The following is a 21841-nucleotide window of genomic DNA, read 5'->3' on the forward strand; positions in this document are numbered from 1 at the left end:
AGAGCCCTGTGCCCCTCGATTTATGTGCCACCACAGGGTTTTTAAAAATTATTTTAAAATTTGTATACCGCCCTATACCTGCAGGTCTCGGGGTGGTTACAGCACAAAAGCACAATATAAATACACAACATTACATGATAAAAAGAAAAACAACCCAATGAAAGGCTACCTGGAGCCGCTCTCTTCCCCTCCCCACCCCCAAAACACACAGTCTTTGCAATCTTCTGGATCCTGCTTCATCCAGCTTACTAACCGGGATCTGGGTCTTCCAGCTTCTCCTTAAGGCGGGGGAACGCAGGGCGGAGGGACTCCGGGTATTTCAAAAACACTTTGTACATGATTAACACTGCCTTCTTCCTGATGTAAGGCTTTGTGTGAGACATCTGTTGGGGAGGGCAGGGAGAGGAGAATAAGTGCACGTTTTTCCCACAACAAGGGCATCAAGGTCTCTTCTTTTGCACCACAGCAAACCAGCAGCACTGGGAAGGGCTGTAGCTCAGCCATAGAGCTGAGCTGCATGCAGAAGGTCCCAGGTTCAAGCCCTGACAACATCTCCAGGTAGGGATGCGAATGCCCCCTGCCTAAAAACGTAAAGAGCTTTCGCCAGCCAGCGTGGGCAGTATTATAAAATCACAATACTATCAAATCAGGAGCTGGCTCCAGGCACCGGGCCCATTGGCAGACCAACGCTGCATTACAAAGATGTCTGCAAACATGACCTGAAGGCTGGCAACATTAACCCCGCCACGTGGGAATCGCTTGCAGATGGCTACAGTGCCTGGAGGCAGGAAGTGAAGTGGCGCATCCATGGCAGTGACCAGAGGAGGAATGACCGCTGGCTGCCCTCCTCTACACACCTTCCAGCTTGTCCACATCCTTCTTAAGCTGTGGTGCCCAGAATTGGACACGGTATTCCAAGTGTGGTCTGACTAAGGCAGAACAGAGGGGTTCTATTACTACCCTTGATATGGACACTAGTCTTCTGTTGATGCAGCCCAGAAAGTGTTAGCTTTTTTTGCTGCTGCATCACACGCTTGACACATGTTTAGCTTGTGGCCGACCAACCTTTTCACAGGTACTGCTAGTAAGCAAAGAATGAGATTGCAGTTCTCTCCAGCAGTTTCCAGAAACTGCTATCCAGAAGAATCTGGGGGCAGAGCATAACCATCGTGGCTACTGGACGTTGATGATCTTCTCCGGGGATTTGTCCAATTGTTGCCATCTACAGTTGCAATCAAAATGATTCAACTCCCACTGCAAATCAGGTTTATTATCAGACTTTCAGCTGTTTGCAATGAGCAAATAAAACAAAAGCAATTGAAATAGCTCAACACGATGGTTCCCCCAAATTCAGCTGAAAATGCAACTTATACTGGCTTCTCCTGTCTCACTATTATTCAGTCCCCTGAATGGAATTCCTCACAACAGCACAAATACAACAGGTGTTGTCTCAAGCACACCTGCTGTGCTTGAGCTGGAACACATGAAATACCTGAACCGGCTAGGGGTTTGCTGAGTGTCAAATTTGGCTGCATGTTAGAAATATCAGTAAGTCAAGAGAATAGTCCAAAAAGGTAAGAGATGAGAGCCCTTCACAAGCAAGGAGTCTGTAAATTTTGATTATAAACCAGATTTGCAATGGGGGTTGAATAATTTCGATTGAAACCGTATGCTTCCGAGATGGTTCTTACGCACTCGAGGAGCAAAGCACAGAGCTCAGTTGTGGGACAAGGACTTCTGAACAGCTTTAAAAACCCCAATGGCTTGGCAGAAGAAAGAGCGGACAATGCAACCATTGTAGACCAGGCGCTCCCCCCGCCCAACTCACCAGGGTCATGATGTCGTTGGCCAAGTCTCTGGCCAGATCAGGAGTCACAAAGCAGGACAAACCAGTCAGTGCAACGCCGGTGTCATACTGGTTGGGGCTACTCAGATCCTAGAATAGGAGGGGAGATGGAAAGGAGTGTCGGTGGGTGAGGAGGGGAGAGAGGTGTGGGAAGAGGAGGGAGAAGAGTCCTTAGTTGAGTTCAACCTAGAAAGACGAAGTCTTTATATCCCACTTTTCCTCCAAGGAGTGGAGAACACAGCTCTCCCCTAACCTTTTTATCCTCACAATAGCCCAGTGCAATAGGCTAGGCTGAGAGGGAGTGAGGGGCCCAAGGTTCAGCGTTTCTGAAACTTGGGTCTCCAGATGTTTTGGGGCAACTCCCATCATCCCTAGCTAGCAGGACCATGTGGGGAGACCTGTATTCTAATGCAAGTACAGTGGTACCTTGGTTTACGAACTTAATCCGTTCTAGAAGTCCATTCTTAAACTGAAACCGTTCTTAAAGCAAGGCGCGCTTTCCCTAATGAGGCCTCCCGCTGCCGGTGCCCTTCCCACTGTTCGGATTCCGTTCTTAGACTAAGGTAAAGTTCTCAAACCAAGACACTATTTCCAGTTTTGCGGAGTTCTTAAACTGGCCTGCTCTTAAACCGAGGTACCACTGCAGTAGCTAAAGACCGCTGCTGTTAGATTTTTAAAAGCTGTTGTTTAAAATTGTTTTTACATGTTAATTTTGATTTTTGTTATTTGTGGGCTGGAGGGCTGGTTAGGCGCTTTTGTTGGGGAGTGTGATTTCTGCAAGTTTGCACACGTTAGTATTAGTAATTATTTTCATTATGTATTTCGTGCTTTCGTATTGTAACTTTGTGTTGTGAACTGCCCTGAGAGCTACGGGTATAGGATGGTGTAAAATTTAATCAATCAATCAAACTGAAGGGCGTGACCTACATTTCTTAAGTCATAAGGAAGAAAACAGGCCGGTTGTCTCGCAGGAGGAGACACTAGTAACAGGCAGCAGCTCTTCTGGAATGGCGACACTCACCTTTCGGATCTGGTTCGTTGTCAGCATGATGACGTCGGTCCCTTCGTGAAAGCACTGCGAGGCTGCCAGGTACCCGATCCTCTGCAGGGTTAGGAAAGAGAGAAAGAGAGTCAGTATCGAAGGCTGAAAGGGAATCATTGCCACTGTGTACAGGAATGGTCAAAAAACATATTCTTAAAAATTGATGTAATCTGTCCTTCACAGACTATTTTTAATAAAAAAATTCCTTCCAGTAGCACCTTAAAGACCAACTAAGTTAGTTCTTGGTATGAGCTTTCGTGTGCATGCACACTTCTTCATGCATGCACACGAAAGCTCATACCAAGAACTAACTTAGTTGGTCTTTAAGGTGCTACTGGAAGGATTTTTTTTATTTTGACTATGGCAGACCAACACGGCTACCTATCTGTAACTAGACTATTTTTAATGTTATTCATAATTTTTATTTTAATGTTATCCTTAATTGTCTTTTTGGGTGTAATGCGAACGTTGCTATGTTTGGTTTTAATAAATAATGGTATAATTTCAAGCTCTCAAGGTGTCTTATTTACAACAACGTCTTCCTTCGCTATGTTATAGGGGGTAGGTAGAAATATACATACAGTGATACCTTGGGTTAAGCACTTAATTCGTTCTGGAGGTCCATTCTTAATCTGCCGCGCAATTTCTCATCCTGAAACAAAGTTCTTCACCCGAGGTACTATTTCTGGGTTAGCAGAGTCTGTAACCTGAAGCGTCTGTAACCCAAGGTACCACTGTACATCAAAGAATGCAAATTTGTCACTGCATCTTTCTCTTTGTTCACTTAAAGGCAGTAGGTTTCCAGAGGGGCGCCGAGTATATATATATATTTTCATTTTCTGAATGAATCTGGCAGGCCAAATAGGATTGGGAACCTCTGTTTTAGAGGAAATATGTTTCCACGGCAGCTGCCAGGAACCCCCTGGTGCCTTCCCCCCCCCCCCCCGGCAGCCCAGGATCCCACGCAGGCCACTTACTTTGAAGGTGTACTTTGAGGCGCTCATGACTTCGATGATGTTGAAGGCTGCCCAGCTGATGTCGTAGCCCAGCATTTGCAACTGTGAGGGGAGGAGGAACAAAGGCCAGAGTGTGAGTCTTGGGACAGCAAGGGTGGGACATTATAATGATTAGCAGGAGAAAAGGCCTCTTGCCTTTGTACGTGGCACCCAAGATGCTTTTGCCCTAGGCCAAAAGTAGTTGATGGTACAGGATCACAGGATCGTAGAACTGTAGAGTTGGAAGGGACCCCAAGGGTCATCTAGTCCAACCCCCTGCAATGCAGGAATCTTCCCTTGGGGGTTTCCTCTCACCAATCCTCTGCGTCCAGCCGCCTATGGACAGCCAGATGGAGAGGACTGGAGGGCCATATTCAGCCTGCGTGCACACAGGCCTGAGGTTTCTTACACCTGCCCAATTTGACACCCCTGCCAAGCTCAATGCCACGCCCAAGGAATAGAGATAAATCAAAAACTTGACAATTCTGTATGTAGTTTATGCAAATTCATTAATAACGTGCAGCATTTCAACAATCTCTAATACATGAAATCTTAATTACCGTATTTACTCAAGTCTAACGCGCCATCGAATCTAATGCGCACCTTAATTTTCACAGCGTAATTTGGCCAAAAAAAGGTGAGCATTAGATTTGAGTAAATACGGTAATACGTACAATGACAAAATGAAAATGACAAGTGCAACAATGAGATATCCGGATTTCGATCTGTTTCATGGTCAGCCTGAAAACATGCTTGTATATGCAAACCTCATACAGTCATACCTCAGGTTGAAGTAGCTTTGGGATGAATATTTTCGGGATGCGGTCTGCGGTGACCCGGAAGTAACGGAGAGGGTTTCGCCGCCCGCACATGCGCTCAAAATGACGTCACGCGCAGTCGCGTGTTACATTTACTTCAGGATGTGAACGGGGCTCCGGAACGGATCCCGTTCGTATCCAGAGGTACCACTGTACAATGTCATTTTTATTTTGGCACTGTATATACTAAGGTTTTAAGAGTTGTCAAGTTTGCAATTTGACACCACCTCACGTTCCATGGAAGTAACAGTGATACAGGAACACAATGTATGTTCCGCAGCTGGAGGCAGCAGATACCACTGGTTGGCTTCTTTTGAGAACCAGAAGCGCCATTGGCCTGATCCAACTGGGAAATTCTGAACTTCTTCTGTTTACTCCCCACCTCTACTACAGGGAGACAGAATTATGGGATGCAGTCGGAAACAAAGAGGGCCACCTCGCCTTGGGAGGCTCCTCGCGGAACAGGCTCACTTGCCTGCCCCGCAGGCCACACGGCAGAAACCCGACCCACAGGTGAGGGAGACACTTACGTAGGTGAGCTTGCAGACGGCATTGGCTTTCACGGCTATGTTATCCTGCTTCAGTTCCTGCTTGATCTCATCGATGCACTGAGAGATGTACTTTGCCTGGAGGGATGGAGAGGAAGGAGTTGCGGGTTAAGGAAGTCACTGGAAATCTCTTGCTCAGGAAAGATTGTCCCCAAAGATCCAGTACCCAGCACACATTTCGTTCTTAGGCACGGAAAGTTTTGTCTGGCCTCCCCAAGCGTGCACGTCAAACAAAGGATGCTGCCTTACGCCAGACTGGTCAATCTAGCATAGTACTGTCTGCACTGACCGGCAGCAGCTATCCAGGGCTTCAAGAGGACACACCTAGCTCTACCTGGAGCTGGGGATAGGCAGGTCACACCGCTGACATGATATAAATGTTAGGCACCCCTCCCTTTGTGGGTCACTAGCAGATCTGGATGCAAAAGGCAATTAACATTCCCTCTCCAAAGGTGTTGCACAGTTACTGATTTAGACTTCCTTAATTAAGCTTGCTAAAAGCCAGCTTCGCATGATAAAGCGAAGTGTGATTTGGGAGGGGAGGGAATGGGAGACAGAAGAGAAGCGGAAATAATTTAGGAAGGGAGTCAAAATATCGCCCTCTGTGTACATGGTTCCTGCCACGATACTGAAGCCCGCACCTCAAGGGGAGGTTTTGTGGGGTCCTGATTTCATCATCAATCATCATCATTTTATTACTTGTATCCCACCCATCCGGCTGTCGGAAGCCCTACTCTGGGCGGCTTCCAACATATATAAAAACGTACTAAAACATCAAACATTGAAAAAACTTCCCTATACAGGGCTGCCTTCTGATGTCTTCTAAAAGTCTGATACAGTTGTACCTTGGTTGTCGAATGGAATCTGTCCCAGAAGTCCGTTTGACTTCTGAAAATGTTCGACAACCAAGGCGAGGCTTCTGATTGGCTGCAGGAGGTTCTTGCACTCAATCGAAAGCCGCGTAAGCCGCATTGGACACTTGGCTTCCAAAAAAGTTCGCAAACCGGAGCACTCACTTCCGGGTTTGCTGCGTTCAGGGGCCAAAACAGACGAGTACCAAGGCGTTCGACAACCAAGGTATGACTGTAGTTATTTATTTCCTTAACATCTGATGGGAGGGCGTTCCACAGGGCGGGTGCCATCACCAAGAAGGCCCTCTGCCTGGTTCCCTGTAACCTCACTTCTCTCAGTGAGGGAACCGCCAGAAGACCCTCAGAGGAGGACGTCAGTGTCCAGGCTGAACAATGGGGTGGAGACGCTCCTTCAGGTATACAGGACCCAGGCTGTTTAGGGCTTTCAGGGTCAACACCAACACTTTGAATTGTGCTCGGAAATGTACCGGGAGCCAATGCAGGTCTTGCAGGACCAGTGTTATATTGTCCCAGCGGCCACTCCCAGTCCCCAGTCTAGCTGTCGCACTCTGCATTAGTTGTAGTTTCTGAGTCACCTTCAAAGGCAGCCCCACACAGAGAACATTGCAGTAGTCCAAGCGGGAAACAACCAGGACATCATGTGAATGTGGGCTCCATATCCTTCTGGTGTCCTCAATTTCTTTTCCCCCTTGATTAAAAAGACCCAAGTTTGACGACCTCATTTGCATGACCAATGCTACTAAAAGTGGGCGGGGCAACTGATGTAAATTCTATCTGTGTGCTTTTGTCCAGTTTCTTAACACACACACTCTTTATCCTTCATCCAGTCAATCAAGAAGCATCATCATATTTCAATGAAACATCCCAGCCCGGGGGGGAGGTGGCGGCAGCCCGTGAAATGTATGACCTGGGCACAGTTTTGAGGGCTAGTCAGAAACGCATTCTAAAGTAAACTTCTCCATCCCTGCTCTAGAAAGTACTGTGGCTTTTAATAAACATTGCCAGATAATTGGTTTCTCTTGTCTTCCCCAGTTAACAAATCTTTAACCTGGCACATTTTTGTCCCTAGGTACTTCCCACTCTGCTCCCCACAAGCGAGCAGTGGGGCCTGGGAAATTAGATACGTGCCTGATGGATTCCATGACATCTGTCTTTTCCTGCCGCGACATGGCCATCAAATATTTAGTGCAAGTTAACAATGTGTTCAGAGATCCATTGCACAGCCAACAAGCGATTGGGGGGGGGCAGGGGGGAGAGAATAATTCAGCTCTGACTTATGGGACCCTGACAGCTCAATGGAAGAGTTATCACCTTAGTTGCATCTTAACTGGGTTTTCTGCTCCATTATCCAGACTTTTAATTTTTTTTGCATAAAGCAGTAGGCCAATCTGTTGCTGCTTTTGGCATCTGTTATCTGACCACAGGGCCACAGTGGCCGCTTGGGCTGATGGGAGCTGGGGGACTGCCTTGCCACGCAGAGGGCAGTGAGATAACTAATTCGGACCCTCTTCTGTGCCCCTGCGTGCTCTGCTCACCAACCATCTTGACATCCACCTTCCAGAGCTTCCCCTTCTTGCACCATGCAACTACAAAGCTCATTTTTCACCTTCCGAAGACGCATTTCTTCAGGCAAATCCAGAGTTATGATGTGGCACTACAAGTCCTCCCAAGGGGGGTTGCGCGATGGGACAGACTTACGTTTTACTGTATATAAAAAGGGAAGCAAACTCTGTTGCATGGCTGCTGTTTTGAATGTAAAATCCTGAAACCAGTTGCTCCCACACGTTATGCCATGTGGAATTGGACCCCCCCCCCAAAAAAAAACCCTGAGGCTGCCTGCTGCACTTCTGTATGATTTACTGGTCTGGCCATACAGCCTCCCTGGGGCTGGGGCAGGTGATTCCTGCTCTGTCTCTGATTCAAACAAGATCTCTCCCCATGCAGAGATTACATGCAGCATGCTGTTTCCTACAGAGGATCAGTGGGTGGGCATCTCTGATTGTAGGCAGTATATTATATCAGTGCCCCCGCCGACATTGACTGAATACAAGCCCCACAGCCAACGGTCAGGAATGGCACGAGGTCAGTCAACTCCTGCTTCAGTCCTTCTGGGTGTAAGGTGGCCAAATTGAAATGGGAAATGCAAAAAAGGGGGGGGCACGTTTCTGTGGATCTTAAGATCTGGGAAGCGGCTTTATTTATACCAGGTTCATCTAGCTCATAATTCTCTATTCTGACCAGCAGCAGCTCTCCAGGGACTCAGGCAGGAGACCATTTTTTACTCCGCTGACCTCAACCTGTTGGGAGTCTGAGTCTCAGATGCGCCATATTCAGAGTATGTGTTCAGCAGGTCCAGTGCTCCTTTCCCAGAATTCTGAAATGTGTTGGCTTAACATGGGGACTCTCTACCTTTCCCTTGACATTTAGCAACTCCTTGAAGGTGGCTGACCTCAGTGCTGCTTGCCTCGAGCAGCCATTTTCAATAATGGCCTTGCCTGGCTCCCACGATGGGACAAAACCCTGTGACTGGGAGCATGTTGGGCATGCGTTAAATCTTTGCAAGGAGAGGCTGCTAAAAGAGCTCCGTGGGTGTGGACAGGAGGCAGATCTCAAGCCGGCTAGCGGAGGAGCATAAACCACAGAATGGAGCAAGAACATTTTAGAGGCTACCAGGCCAGGCTCCTGCCAGCACTTTCAACAGGAATCAGAGACAGGGAAGTCTATTCTTGCTCTTTGCACAGGGCGCGGTCGACGGCCCTCTTTAATCTTCTGTCCTAATTGCAATGAGTGGATTGTGGGTATCTGGACTGTCCCTGGATCAAGTGACTTTCCTTCTTTCAAGTTCTCAAAGCTCTTAAACGAGATCAAGGTTGTCCTCTGAACTAGCCAGATATTTAGCTGAGAATCAATCACAGTCAGTCCGTCATTTGAAAAGTAAGGCTTTAGAGCCATCTTGCTCTCAAATGGCAACTAGACATTCCATTTTGGCGACTGTAACCTTGGTTTAAGGAGCTGTTTGGTTCCCGTTGCTCGGTCCCTGCTCCTGCCAACCTAGCAGTTCAAAAGCACACAGTGCAAGTAGATAAACAGGTACCGCTCCGGTGGGAAGGTAAACGGCGTTTCCTTGCGCTGCTCTGGTTCGCCAGAAGCGGCTTAGTCATGCTGGCCACATGACCCGGAAGCTGTACGCCGGCTCCCTCGGCCAGTAAAGCGAGATGAGCGCCGCAACCCCAGAGTCGGCCACGACTGGACCTAACAGTCAGGGGTCTCTTTACCTTTAGGCATCTAGCTTATATACTGGGAGTTTCTAATACTGACCACAACCCAAGATGGTTGGCAGTGAAGGCTAGAAGTGCTGTGATGACCACCATGACCCCAAAGGAACACAACCCTACATAGAATCATAAGAGTGTTGGAAGGACCTCCAAGGGTCATCAAATCCAGCCCCTTGCAATGCAGGAATCACAGCTTTAAAATCCCTGACGGACAGGCATCCAACCAACCTCGGTTTAAAGCCTCCAAGGAAGGAGAGTCCACTTTTCAAGGGAGGGCATGCCACTGCCAAACAGCTCTTACTGCCAGAAAGTGCTTCCTAGCATTGAATCAGAATCTACTTTCTTGGAAGTTGAACCCACTGGTTCAGGTAAGCTAGACATACACTTCAAGGGAAGACTACACTGGGCACACAGCTTGAGCATGGGGACATGTCTTAGAATCATAGAATTGTAGAGTTGGAAGGGACCCCAAGGGTCATCCCTGCAATGGGGGAATAATGTATAGCCATTTTCATAATGCTATGTCTCTGCAGCTATAAGAGGTTTCACATAAGGTACACTTTGTGATTGGTCAATCCTAGAGGGGGCCTCCAACACACCCGACACAGCTCATTTTGCAGCTTCAAACTGCCAGAGTCAAGCTTATTTTCTTTTCAGGAGGCTAGCTTCTGCATCCAGAACCCACTTGTCCCCTTGGCCAGCACAGCAAAGTCCTTCCTGGCGTTTCTGCTATGAAACTGAGCCAGCGGCTGCTCTTCATTGGCAGGAATTTGGGAGATGGGGGGAGAGAGGAGCAACAAACCATTTCAGGAGGCTTCCCAATGGACTAGGAGTGACGTGTCCAGAAGTTAAAAGCTCACAAGAGAGCAGGCCTTCTGCTATCTGCCACTGGGAACCAATCCTTCAGTCAACATGAACACTTTTTCTTTTTTTAAAAAAAGAAGGGGATGACTAATTTCCTGAGCAGAAGCACTCGGGTGGCTCAGAACCGTGAGAAGTGCCATATCATGCCTGGAGTCCTTAAAAGCGCTCCCCAAACAAACACCTCACCCTCTCGCCAGGCTCCCAATATTGTTGATTTTTTTAACACCAGCAGATTGCTTTCCCCACATGCAAGGAGATGCAACGATGCGTGTCCTTTTGTAGGTGCTGCTTTTCCCAATTTCACTCTGAAACCCCCCCCCCAATTGAGCAGTGTTAGAAACACAGATATTTGTATAAGCTAGGTACCAAATGGCTCCTTAGACCAGGGTTACAGTCGCCAGAATTGAATGCCTAGTTGCCACTTTGGTGCCAGATGGCTCAAAAGTTGTGTATATGACTTTTTGGTTCCTGCTTCATTCCAATTGCGTAGATAAAATATAATGGATAAAATTCTGAAGGATGCATTGCTAGTGTGGGAAAACAGTTAAGATCCAAGGATCCCCAGGTGTGCACCTCCAGATGATGGAGACGTCAGGCGGCATCCTGGCAGCTTCAGTTGGTTGCAAGTGGCCATAAGCAGGTGCAGAATGCACCTGGCAAATTCTGAACGCTGTGCTGGACTCGTTGGACCACTTGCCCAATCCAACATCTTATGTTCTTTATACAGCCTACCCCAGACCCCAAACCTGGACACAAAAGTGCAGGCCATACCAATGTTTGGCCATTCATGGCCTGAAAAAACCCACACACCCTCTTTCTATCTGCAGATGTGTAATAAAAATTCCTCCAATATTTAGCATCCAAGCACTGTAAACAAAGTTAAAATGGCACATGCTGCTCTCGAGCTCACAATCTCATTTCAGGAATGAGGAAAGGAGAACTAAGTGAAAGGGGCGGAGGTTCTTGGTTACTTCCCTGAATCTCTCCCCCAGCCACACACACCAATTTGCAGTAAGTGCATGATTATTTACAAGCAAGCTGGGCTGCTCAGGCTACGAACTGCATTCAAAATTGTATTTTGATAGCAAAGGTGTGCTTCTTAAGGGGCTGCAGACCAGCTCCCCACCCACCACCCAATCTAGTCAAGGGCAGCTAAAAGAAGAAAAAGCAATATATTTACAGACCGCCACCTCGTTCCTGATAAAAAACCATCTGTTATCTCTGTGTCTTCACACAATGGACACTTGTTTTAACTCTCTGACCACATCACAAACACTTCAAGGCCAGCGCCGCAAAGCTCTCCAAAGAAACACAATGAGATTTCCAGAAAGGCTCTCTTGTAGCGAGTGGCTTCCTCTTCTGAGACAGAGAGCTCCCCAAATGGGTCTAGATAGGACGAAACTGGTATGATCAAAAGGGAGGGTTGAAAGTGGGAGACTCTCTGAGTTGAGGAGCAGCCTGGAACTTTTATCAGGCATTGACAAGGGTTTCACCTGAAAGTTAGTCAGCAAATGGGATCTCAAGGTAAGGGGGAGAGAAAAGATGTTGCAATCCAAGACTCACTTCAAAAACTAAAATTTATTTCATCATGGAAGAGTCCTCAGAGACAACGCTGTTTTGCTACAATTCTGAAAACGGGTGGCACTTTCAGCTTCCCCGCTTGCAAATATTCTTACATAAGTCCCTTGCCCTGGTGTCTCCCCTTCCGTATGTGAATCTTTTCCAGGCCTTGCTGCAGCTCATTGCCCAGTCTGCCACCCCGAGTTCTTTGACAAGCTGGACCCGTGGCCTAGAGGCAGGTGAGCAGGGGGCCAGTCGCCCCACTGTGGCTCTGCCTGATGCTGCCCTTATGAGGAACAGTTGAAGGAGCCGGGGATGTTTAGCCTGGAAGAGAGGAGACTGAGAGGAGATATGATAGACATCTTCAAGAATCTTAAGGGCTGTCACATGGAAGAGGGAGCCAGCTTGTTTTCTCCTGCTCTGGAGGGTAAGACCTGAACTCATGGCTTCAAGTTACAAGAAAGGAGATTCCAACTAAACTCCCTTTCCTTGGAGGTTTTTAAACAGAAGCTAAATGGCCATTTGTCATGGATGCTTTAGCTGAGATTCCTGCATTGCAGGGGGTTGGACTAGATGACCATTGGGGTCCAATCCAATTCCACAGCTCTACAATTCTGTGATTCCTGCAACTTCCTTCACCCAGCCCACTCATTTTGTTGCAGATATTCTGTGGCAGTTCCTCTTTCAGGTCTGCAATCGAAAGGCATTTGCTTGGTCCTTACTCTCATCAGCTGACAGACACAGCAAGCTTTCTTGCAAAGTGGAAGTAAGGCGGGATCGGTCATGGGGAAAGGGCGGTGCTTCAGTGGTAGAGCACATGCTTTGATTGCAGAAGGTCCTGGGGGGTCCTCTGCCATCTTTAGTTTGGGTGGGTATGGGGAGCCTGCAGCCAACCAGGTTTGCCAAGATTCCCGGCACCCCTCTGCCACAACGGCCAAGGATCATGGAAGTTATAGTCCTACAAAACTTGGACCCAGCTTCCCCATCTAAAACCCTGAAGAGCAGCAGTCGGTATAACTGTAGATAAGTGGGACACTGGGAGATCTTCCAGATGTACATAAGCATTCATAACTGCCTCTCTATTCTTAGGTTCTTGCAGAGGAATGGGGAACCTGCGGTCCTTCAGATGCTGTTGTCTGACTCCAACTCCCATCAACCCTGACCATAATGGCTGATGGGAGTTGAACAGGTCCTGGAGGGCCACAGGTCTTCCAGGCCTGCCTTAAGCCTTGGACTGAAGGGGGAACCTGTATCGCTCCAGATCATTTTTGCCCAGAGCTCCCACTGTCTCTGAATACTGGCTGCAACTGACTGCAACTGATGGGTGTTGGGAGTCCAGCAACATCTGGCGGGCCAGAGGTATTCCATCACTGACATATTGCTTCAGGGTCTTTACAATGGTGTATAAATATTGATGGTGATAAACAGAGACACGACCCATGAACAGTTCTGTCCCCCTCAAACTTGTTTCCTTGGGGGACCCGATTTCTTACAGCATACATGCAAAATTTGTTTTTCCCCCACCACCATGAACCATCTCGTTGAGAGCGATTTTGAAGCTTGGAGACACCCCCCCCCCACACACACAAAGGACTAGAACCTTAACACCAACCTCAGCTCAGCCTCCTGGTGGCTGAGGATACCTTCAGATTTTGAAATTCGCCAGGCACCAGGCGCATTTTGCACCTGGCTATTGTCTACTTGCAACCAAGTTAAGATGCTGACGTCTCCGCCATCTGGAGGTGCATGCCTGGGGATCCTTGGGTCCAGCCTGTTTTCACACACTAGCAACACATCCTATAGAATTCTATCTATCTGCTCAATCAGAATGAATTTCAGGAACCAAAAAGTTGCATTGGAAAATATACGACTTCTGAGCTGCCTGGTCCAAAAATGGCAACTAGGCATTCCATTTTGGTGACTGTAACCCTGGTCGAAGGAGCCATTTGGCACCTGGGTTATATATCTAAGTTTCTAGTAGTGGGTGCCCTGCACCAGGTATTCCTATCCGCCAGTTACATGGTTTTTGCAGAAACTGAGAGCGCCCCCTGCTGAAAGCTTGAGAAAGGAAATTCTGCTTTGCTCTTCAGCACACTTGGGTGCGGTGCAGTGAACGCCTATGCACTCCTGTGGGTCACAAATCCCGAAGAGCTCCTGTCAGTCAGGTAGACCTATGGTCCAACTCTGTATGACCAAGCTCCCTAGGTTCAGTGTTAGAAACTGAGATATATAAGCTAGGCGCCCAATGATACGTTGAATTTATGTTGCGGTTGCTACAACAGAATGTCTTGTTTGCCAGGGAGTTGGGGCTAAATGATCCTTGGGATCTCTTCCAACCCTACAACTCTACAATCTCAGCTACATTGCTTGGCTTCTAGCTTGCTCTTACAACAATTCACTTGTCCCAGTATGCAAGAAAGAGGAACGCACAGAGTGGAAATGAAAACAGCTATGGACTAAAGCAGAGGTTTTTAAACTGTGGTTTTGCCCAGAAACCTCCGCGTTGTCATAACTGGACCCTGCGCCAGTAGCAAAAAGAGCCCGGCAAAACCAGGCTAATTTCGAACACTGCCCTAAAATTCATGTTTCAAGCAGCCTTTTTGTCTGCAACTCTTGAGGTCTGGACGCCTTTCGGGCCCCAGCTCAGTGGCAGTGCAGATGCTCCGCTTGCAGGAGGTCCTGGGTTCGATTCCCGGCCACGCCAGGTAGGGCTGGGCGAGAGAGGCCTGTCCCCCAAACCCTGCAGGGACGCCGTCATTCCACCCCAACGGAGGAGAGCTCCCAACCCAGGAATCACGAGGACTAGCACCTTGAGCCTTCCTCCCAACTCCCACCGCCCCTAGTCAGCAGGGGTGGGAGTTGTAGGTTTGAGACCCAACCCGATTCGTTCCCACCAACCCCTTCTCCCCCTTGTGTGTTCGGGAATCACGAGGACTAGCGCCTCGAAGGGAAGCATCACGAGGGACTGACGGGGAGCCTGAGAACCCGGGCTTCCTCCATGAGGACTAGCGCCCGCCTCACCTCGTCCTCCTTGTGGTTGCGGATGCCGCGCACCAGGTCCTGGAGGTTCTTGTCGAACATGCGGTCGATGCTGCCTTTCACCATCTTCAGCGCCATGGCGGCGGCGGCGGTGAGGGGCGAGCGGGGGGCGGCCGGGGGGGGGAGAGGCGGAGGTAGGCGAAGGCGGCGGCGGCGGGCGAAGGCGCCTCACATGCCTCCTTCCCGCCCCTGGCGCTCGCTCTCCCTGGCGGGCCCCGCCGGCGCTGCTCTGAGGGGGCTTCGCGGGGCGGCGGCGGCGGCGGGAAAGAGCCGGAGCGGCGACAAAATGGCCGGCGGTCAGCTGAGGGAGCGCTCGCGCCACGCCCCCTTTCTCCTCCGGCGCGCTTGCGTCACCACGCCGCGCCACGCCACGCCGCGGCCCCCAGGTTCCACGTCCTTCTCTAGCTCCGCGAGTTGAGGCGGCGGGTCCTCCTTGCCCATAGAGAGCGAGGGAAGGAGAGGGAGAGGACGTCACGTCCGGTTGGGCGTTTCTAAGCCCACCCCGCGCAGGGGCATTCTCCCCCGAGACGAGCCACCTCTATGGTTCGCCCGCTCGGCTTCCTCCATGGCGCTCCCGAAGGGGATTCCGAGGCGTCGCTTGGAGCCACGCCCTCTCGCCTTCTTGGCTCCGCCCAGGGGAAGATATAGCCACGCCCCCATGTCTGGCTGTACAGTTTTGCCCTATAAAGGCTAATGATTATATGTTATTATTTATTATGTTTTAAGAGAAGCATGTTTTAATATTTGCGGTACGTCTGATGGATCAGTAATTACATGGATAGAGTATTTTTATTTTATAAAAATATCAGAGTGGTTCACAACGATCAACACACAGAAAAAGAATAAATTCACCTCCCATCTGACTAATTAAACAATCTATAGCCTTTTAAACTCTGGACAGGGTGTTGTTTTAGTTATTATGGCATGTATTTGTGTGTTTTCATATTGCAAAATACCCTGTGATCTTCAGATGAAGGTAGTTATAGAAATTAAATTATAAATAACAATAAATAAGCTTGTAAAAATATTAATAGGATTTTTTTAGACAGCAATATAACAATGAATAAAAACAACCTGTGAAGACTGAGCACATGATCAACACTTTACTATAACGTTGTTGTTGTTTAGTCGTTTAGTCGTGTCCGACTCTTCGTGACCCCATGGACCAGAGCACGCCAGGCACTTCTGTCCTCCATTGCCTCCCGCAACCATTGCTGATTTTGTATTTATTATTTTTAATACATAATTACATTTATCTGGGGAGCAGCAAACTGTAATGCTGAAAATATGTTTTTAATATTAATCATATAACCAAATCATTTACTGCTAATGCCAAGCTGTTATAGCACTATTAATATTGGATCTATTATCATTCTTTATTTTAAAATATTTTATCTACTTTTTATGATGTTCTACTTAGATCTACCTTTCTACTTTCTTTTGTGTTTTTATTTCATAACTGGTCACCCTGGGTATCTCCGGTGGAAAAGTGGGATGAAAAAAGATTGTGGTGAATCAGAAATGGTTTGGCTTCTTTTGAGTGACAATAACAGCTACATGGCATGGAGAGTGATTCTCTGTGCAGCATCAGGAAAAAAAACCCTGGAAAAAGTAGTTAGATAAAGTCACAATTAATTGTTTTAGTAATGTGGATGTTTAATCTGAAATTAAGATAGATTTAAGATTGTTGCCTCTGGGGGGAAACCCAGCCAGATGGGCGAGGTATAAATAATAAAATTATTATTATTCCCATTTACATCATGAATGTTACCTTAGATTGTGGATGCATGTTGTGTATTACTTTATTAATACTGTTGCTACAATTTTGCTATTGCCTTTGGCTGGAACAATAAACGGAAGAACTAAACTCTCTCTCTAAACACACACACATATTTAGATCTGGGATCCTTTTCAGGGAAAACCGTAAGTGTTTCTAATGACATGATACCTGCTACAAGTTCATAGTGCAGATTTGGGTCTCTATGTCTGTTCTGCATTGAAAGTTGGGTGGGGTTTTTTGGTTTTCAGCGTATGGAATTGTTCTTCATTGTCTTGAATACACACAATCACTTTTACATCTTTAATTATTTCTTCATGAGATCGCTTTGAGGCCTTTCATGGGCCACCACTCATCACCGGAGTTGAATCAAAACAAATAAATACCCATTTTATATGCCCACATGCCACATTGGCAAGACTGGTTGATTTGAAACGTTTGTTGTCTTGCCTTTCCAATTACAAATGAGAACGTCCAGAATGCCTTGCAACAGTAATTCAGAATAACAGGTCTGGAAAATTAACCCAATGGAGGTTTGGGGAGGAGGGGAAGAATTTGAGATGGAAAAACTTTATTCGGAGAATTAAGCTTCCTTTGCTGTTTGGCATCTCCTCCAGCAGAGGGCAGGCCAACACAACCTTTCATCCCAGGCGGTACAGCCCTTGAAATTAATGGACATTGCAAACTTCACAGCCATTCTTTTGGATTGGTCTACTCTTGAGTAGAACTGAGCTGGTTGCAACCTTATGCCTGTCTCCAGGACTCATGAGCATGCATTCAATGAAGCCCAAAGTCGGAAGATTCATACAGATACAAGAAAGGACTTGTATATGTTTGAATGATGGAATTTCCCCCCTTTCCCCGGGAGGCAGCGCTGGTTGGCAGCTTAAAAAGTGGATCCGATATATTCATGGGCACGAGGGAAATCAGTATGTAGTAGCTACAGTGGCTCTGTCTTGGCTATGTCTTGCCTGTACCGTTGGAGGCAGCAGGAGATGGAGTGTCTCCCCATGAGGAAATATGGCAGAATTTAGGTCCTTTTAGTTTAGAGAAAGGGACGCGGGTGGCGCTGTGGGTTAAACCACAGAGCCCAGGGCTTGCCGATCAGAAGGTCGGTGGTTCGAATCCCCGCGACGGGGTGAGTTTCTGTTGCTCAGTCCCTGCTCCTGCCAACCTAGCAGTTCGAAAGCATGTCAAAGTGCAAGTAGATAAATAGGTACTGCTCCGGCGGGAAAGTAAACGGCGTTTCCGTGCGCTGCTCTGGTTCACCAGAAGCGGCTTAGTCCTGCTGGCCACATGACCCGGAAGCTGCACGCCGGCTCCCTCGGCCAGTAAAGCGAGATGAGCGCCACAACCCCAGAGTCAGTCACAACTGGACCTAATGGTCAGGGGTCCCTTTACCCTTTACCTTTTAGTTTAGAGAAATGGAGAATAAGAGACGACATGGCAGAAGTTTATAAAATGACAAAGGGCATTGAGAAAGTGGATAGAGGAAAGTTTTTACCCACCTGTCATAACTCTAGAACTCGTGGGCATCCAATGAAGCTTAATAATAATAATAATAATAATAATAATAATAATAATAATAATAATAATTTATTATTTGTACCCCACCCATCTGGCTGGGTTTCCCAGCCACTCTGGGTGGCTTCCAAAAAAGACCAAAAATACACTAAAATGTCACACATTAAAAGCTTCCCTGAACAGGGCTGCCTTCAGATGTCTTCTGAATGTCAGGTAGTTGTTTTTCTCTATGACATCTGATGGGAGGGCGTTCCACAGGGTGGCTGCCACCACCAAGAAGGCCCTCTGCCTGGTTCTCTGTTGCTTGGCTTATCACAGGGAGGGAACCGCCAGAAGGCCCTCGGCGCTGGACCTCAGTGTCCAGGCAGAACGATGGAGGTGGAGACGCTCCGTCAGGTATACTGAACAGAGGCCGTTTAGGGCTTTAAAGGTCAGCACCAACCCTCTGAATTGTGCTTAGAAACATACAGTACTGGAAGCCAGTGAAGGTCTTTCCAGACCGGTGTTATGTGGTCTCAGCGGCCGCTCCCAGTCACCAGTCTGGCTGCCACATTCTGGATTAGTTGTAGTTTCAAAGGGAGCCCCATGTAGAGCGCATGGCAGTAGTCCAAGTGCGAATGTTAGGAGAAGATTCAGGACAGATAAAGGACAGTGCATAAACTGTGGAACTCCCTGTCGCAGGAAGCAGCAATGGCCACCAACTTGGATGGATATAAAAGGGGACTGGACAGATTCATGGAGGATGAGAGGGCTCTCGGGGGCTACTAGCCATGGTGGCTGTGCTCTGCTTTCACAGCTGGAGTCAGCAGTGCTTCTCAATACCAGTTTAGCGAAACCAGAGGAGGGGTTTGTCATTGGGGCATCTGTGTGGACAGGAAGCTGGGCTAGATGGCCCGTTGTCCTGACCCAAAAGTATGCTGGAAATGCAAAGAAAAAGAAGGGACTTTTTATCATATGTGGTGGGAATGTAGAGAAATTTTTTTAAAAATGGGAAATGATATATAATGAGTTGAAGAAAATGTTTAAACTAACATTTGTAAAAAAAACCAGAAGCATTCTTGTTAGGGATTGTAGGAAAAGACCTGCCAAGGAAATTAAATAACTTATTTATGTCTGCAACAACGGCGGCAAGAGTCTTGATAGCGCAAGGGTGGAAGAAAGAGGAAATCCCAACGAAAGAACAGTTGCAAGAGAAATTGATGGACTATGCAGAACTGGCGAAACTGACATATAAACTGCAATGCAAGGACAACTGTGGCTTTAAAGAAGAATGGGAACTTTTTACAAATTACACAAAATTTTGTGGACTCCTTGGCAGGTTTTGAATAAACATACACAAATTTATTATTGTTAAGATAATAGATGGACAATTCAAGGATTTTTACAATTTTATAATATGCAGAGAATAATATGTGTTGAAAAACAGAGAGAGGAGCTGAGGGAAGTCTGGGGGTGGGGGGGAGGGAGGGTTATTCTTGGGGAGGGGGGAAATGGGGGGGGAATGAAGATGATATGTTTTTGGTAATTTATGATGTTGAAATTCTTAATAAAAACTATTAAAACAAAACAAAAGGCTCATCCTGAGTTCTAAGCTAGGGTGGGATGGTGCAGCAGTAATATATATATATATATATATATATATATATATATATATATATATATATATATATATATATATATATATATATATATATATATATATATATATTTGCTTTCGTAGATTTTCACGGGTACAGGAATGCAGGTTTTGGTGTCTTCGGGTGTCTTCCCGTGTAAGAGTTGGGGTGTCTAGGCGACGTTTCGACGAGGTCTCACTCGTCATCTTCAGGCTGGTGCTTTCGGCTTCTTGTTACTGGGACAGAGCAGGATCTCAGTGTTTGAGTTCCTATAAATACTGTTGAGGGGGTGTGGTGTATAGCCTCCAACGTTCTGGGCAGAGAGGAAGTTCCCAGGTTAGTGTGCCTTTTCTTCTTTTGTTCATTAATTACTTGAGGGATATCTTGAGTGATTTCTTGAGTGATATTCTGAGTACCACTTAGGAGGGTCATTAGGTGTGGATTAGTTGCTAAAGCTTTCGTGTCTTGACCTCTTGAGCTTGTGAAGAGTTTTTCTGAGAAGATGGCTGTACTGCACTTAGTTGTGCTCTGGCTTGGCTTCGTGTATAGGGGCGAGCTGTGGTTTTGTGCCCTGTGCCAGCCAGATCTGTGTAGGGATTGCAGGGGGGTGCAGCATCCGGAGGTGCCACTATGGTTTGGCTACTGGATGGTGTCTGTAATTTATCTGTGGAGAGGGTCTGGGTTTGGGTCTGGTGTGGTTGATTGGAGATGGCGTTCTGTGTGCCTCTGGTTCTGGTGTCGGTTTTTGTGGGGAGGGCTAATTTCCAGATGTCTGGCAGGCGGGACGTGTCGTCACGCTTGTTCATGTTGTGAGGGTGTTTCTCTATCTCGATGGCTTCCATGATTATTTTCTTGTGGTGATGTTCCATGTTAAAGAGCAATTTGGAATCTGCAAAATTAATTTCGTGTCCTGTTTCTTTCATGTGTTGGTAAAGAGAGGAAGTTTTTTCTTCTTTTTTGACGGCATTCTTGTGTTCTGCGATACGTGCATTTATTCGTCTGTTTGTTTGTCCAATGTACGTGGCTGGGCAGACTTTGCAGGGTATTTCATAGAGCACAACTAAGTGCAGTACAGCCATCTTCTCAGAAAAACTCTTCACAAGCTCAAGAGGTCAAGACACGAAAGCTTTAGCAACTAATTCACACCTAATGACCCTCCTAAATGGTACTCAGAATATCACTCAAGAAATCTCTCAAGATATCCCTCAAGTAATTAATGAACAAAAGAAGAAAAGGCACACTAACCTGGGAACTTCCTCTCTGCCCAGAACGTTGGAGGCTATACACCACACCCCCTCAACAGTATTTATAGGAACTCAAACACTGAGATCCTGCTCTGTTCCAGTAACAAGAAGCCAAAAGCACCAGCCTGAAGATGACGAGTGAGACCTCGTCGAAACGTCGCCTAGACACCCCAACTCTTACACGGGAAGACACCCGAAGACACCAAAACCTGCATATATATATATATATATATATATATATATATATATATATATATATATAATGTTCTGGAGAGATGGAATGAAATGCTTGTGGCAAAAGGGGGGAAAGGCAGTCTTGGAAAAATGATCAAAAGAAAAGAGTTTGCTTTCAACCATCTGTTAGTGTAGGAATTGCCCACCAGAAGCAGAGAACCTTTCAAACACAGCCGAGGGGCGAATTTACTGCGTAGATGCACAATTGGGTGCCTACCTGCTTTGGGGTGCATTCCAAATCCCCCCCACAGCTTTCAGGAGTCCAGGTCTCCTTGACTGCTCCTCATCTTCTCAGCCCATCACCTGAGGTGTCTGTGTCAGAATTGCAAAAGGCTTCTCAAAGGCTTTTTAATGTCCCTGGGGCCACCTGGGTCTTTGGATCTGAGGCTGCTATTATGGTAACAGATTGTGGGGTTCTTTTTCCCCCCAGATTGTGGGGTTCTGCTCAGGGGCTTTCCTCCTTGCGTAGGGGAGCGGGGGCTGGACTGGCAACGTTGTGCTGCTTGTTGGGAATATTTCCCCCCAAAACTTTTTTTTTAAAAAAAATGAACCTAAGAAGAGCCTTTTAGCAGGATCAGGCCAGAGGG

At 47.1% G+C, this 21841-nt stretch overlaps 1 protein-coding gene across 3 annotated transcripts in view; it reads right to left on the reverse strand.

Annotated features, from left to right (window-relative positions):
• The window catches only part of AP3D1 (adaptor related protein complex 3 subunit delta 1), a 47446-nt gene extending 32448 nt beyond the window's left edge, over positions 1-14998 (reverse strand). For all 3 annotated transcript variants that reach the window (XM_081177612.1, XM_081177611.1, XM_081177610.1), the window contains exons 1-6: positions 14842-14998; positions 5232-5327; positions 3866-3946; positions 2868-2948; positions 1829-1936; positions 254-383 (exon numbers count right to left, since the gene is read on the reverse strand). In XM_081177612.1, the coding sequence (XP_081033738.1) occupies positions 254-383; positions 1829-1936; positions 2868-2948; positions 3866-3946; positions 5232-5327; positions 14842-14937 (592 nt within the window). In that variant the 5' untranslated portion in view covers positions 14938-14998. The remainder of the gene's footprint in view (positions 1-253; positions 384-1828; positions 1937-2867; positions 2949-3865; positions 3947-5231; positions 5328-14841) is intronic.
• Between the last annotated feature and the right edge of the window lie 6843 nt (positions 14999-21841).

The sequence above is a fragment of the Podarcis bocagei genome (genome assembly GCF_964188305.1).
Source record: "Podarcis bocagei genome assembly, chromosome: 18".
Lineage (NCBI taxonomy): Eukaryota > Metazoa > Chordata > Lepidosauria > Squamata > Lacertidae > Podarcis > Podarcis bocagei.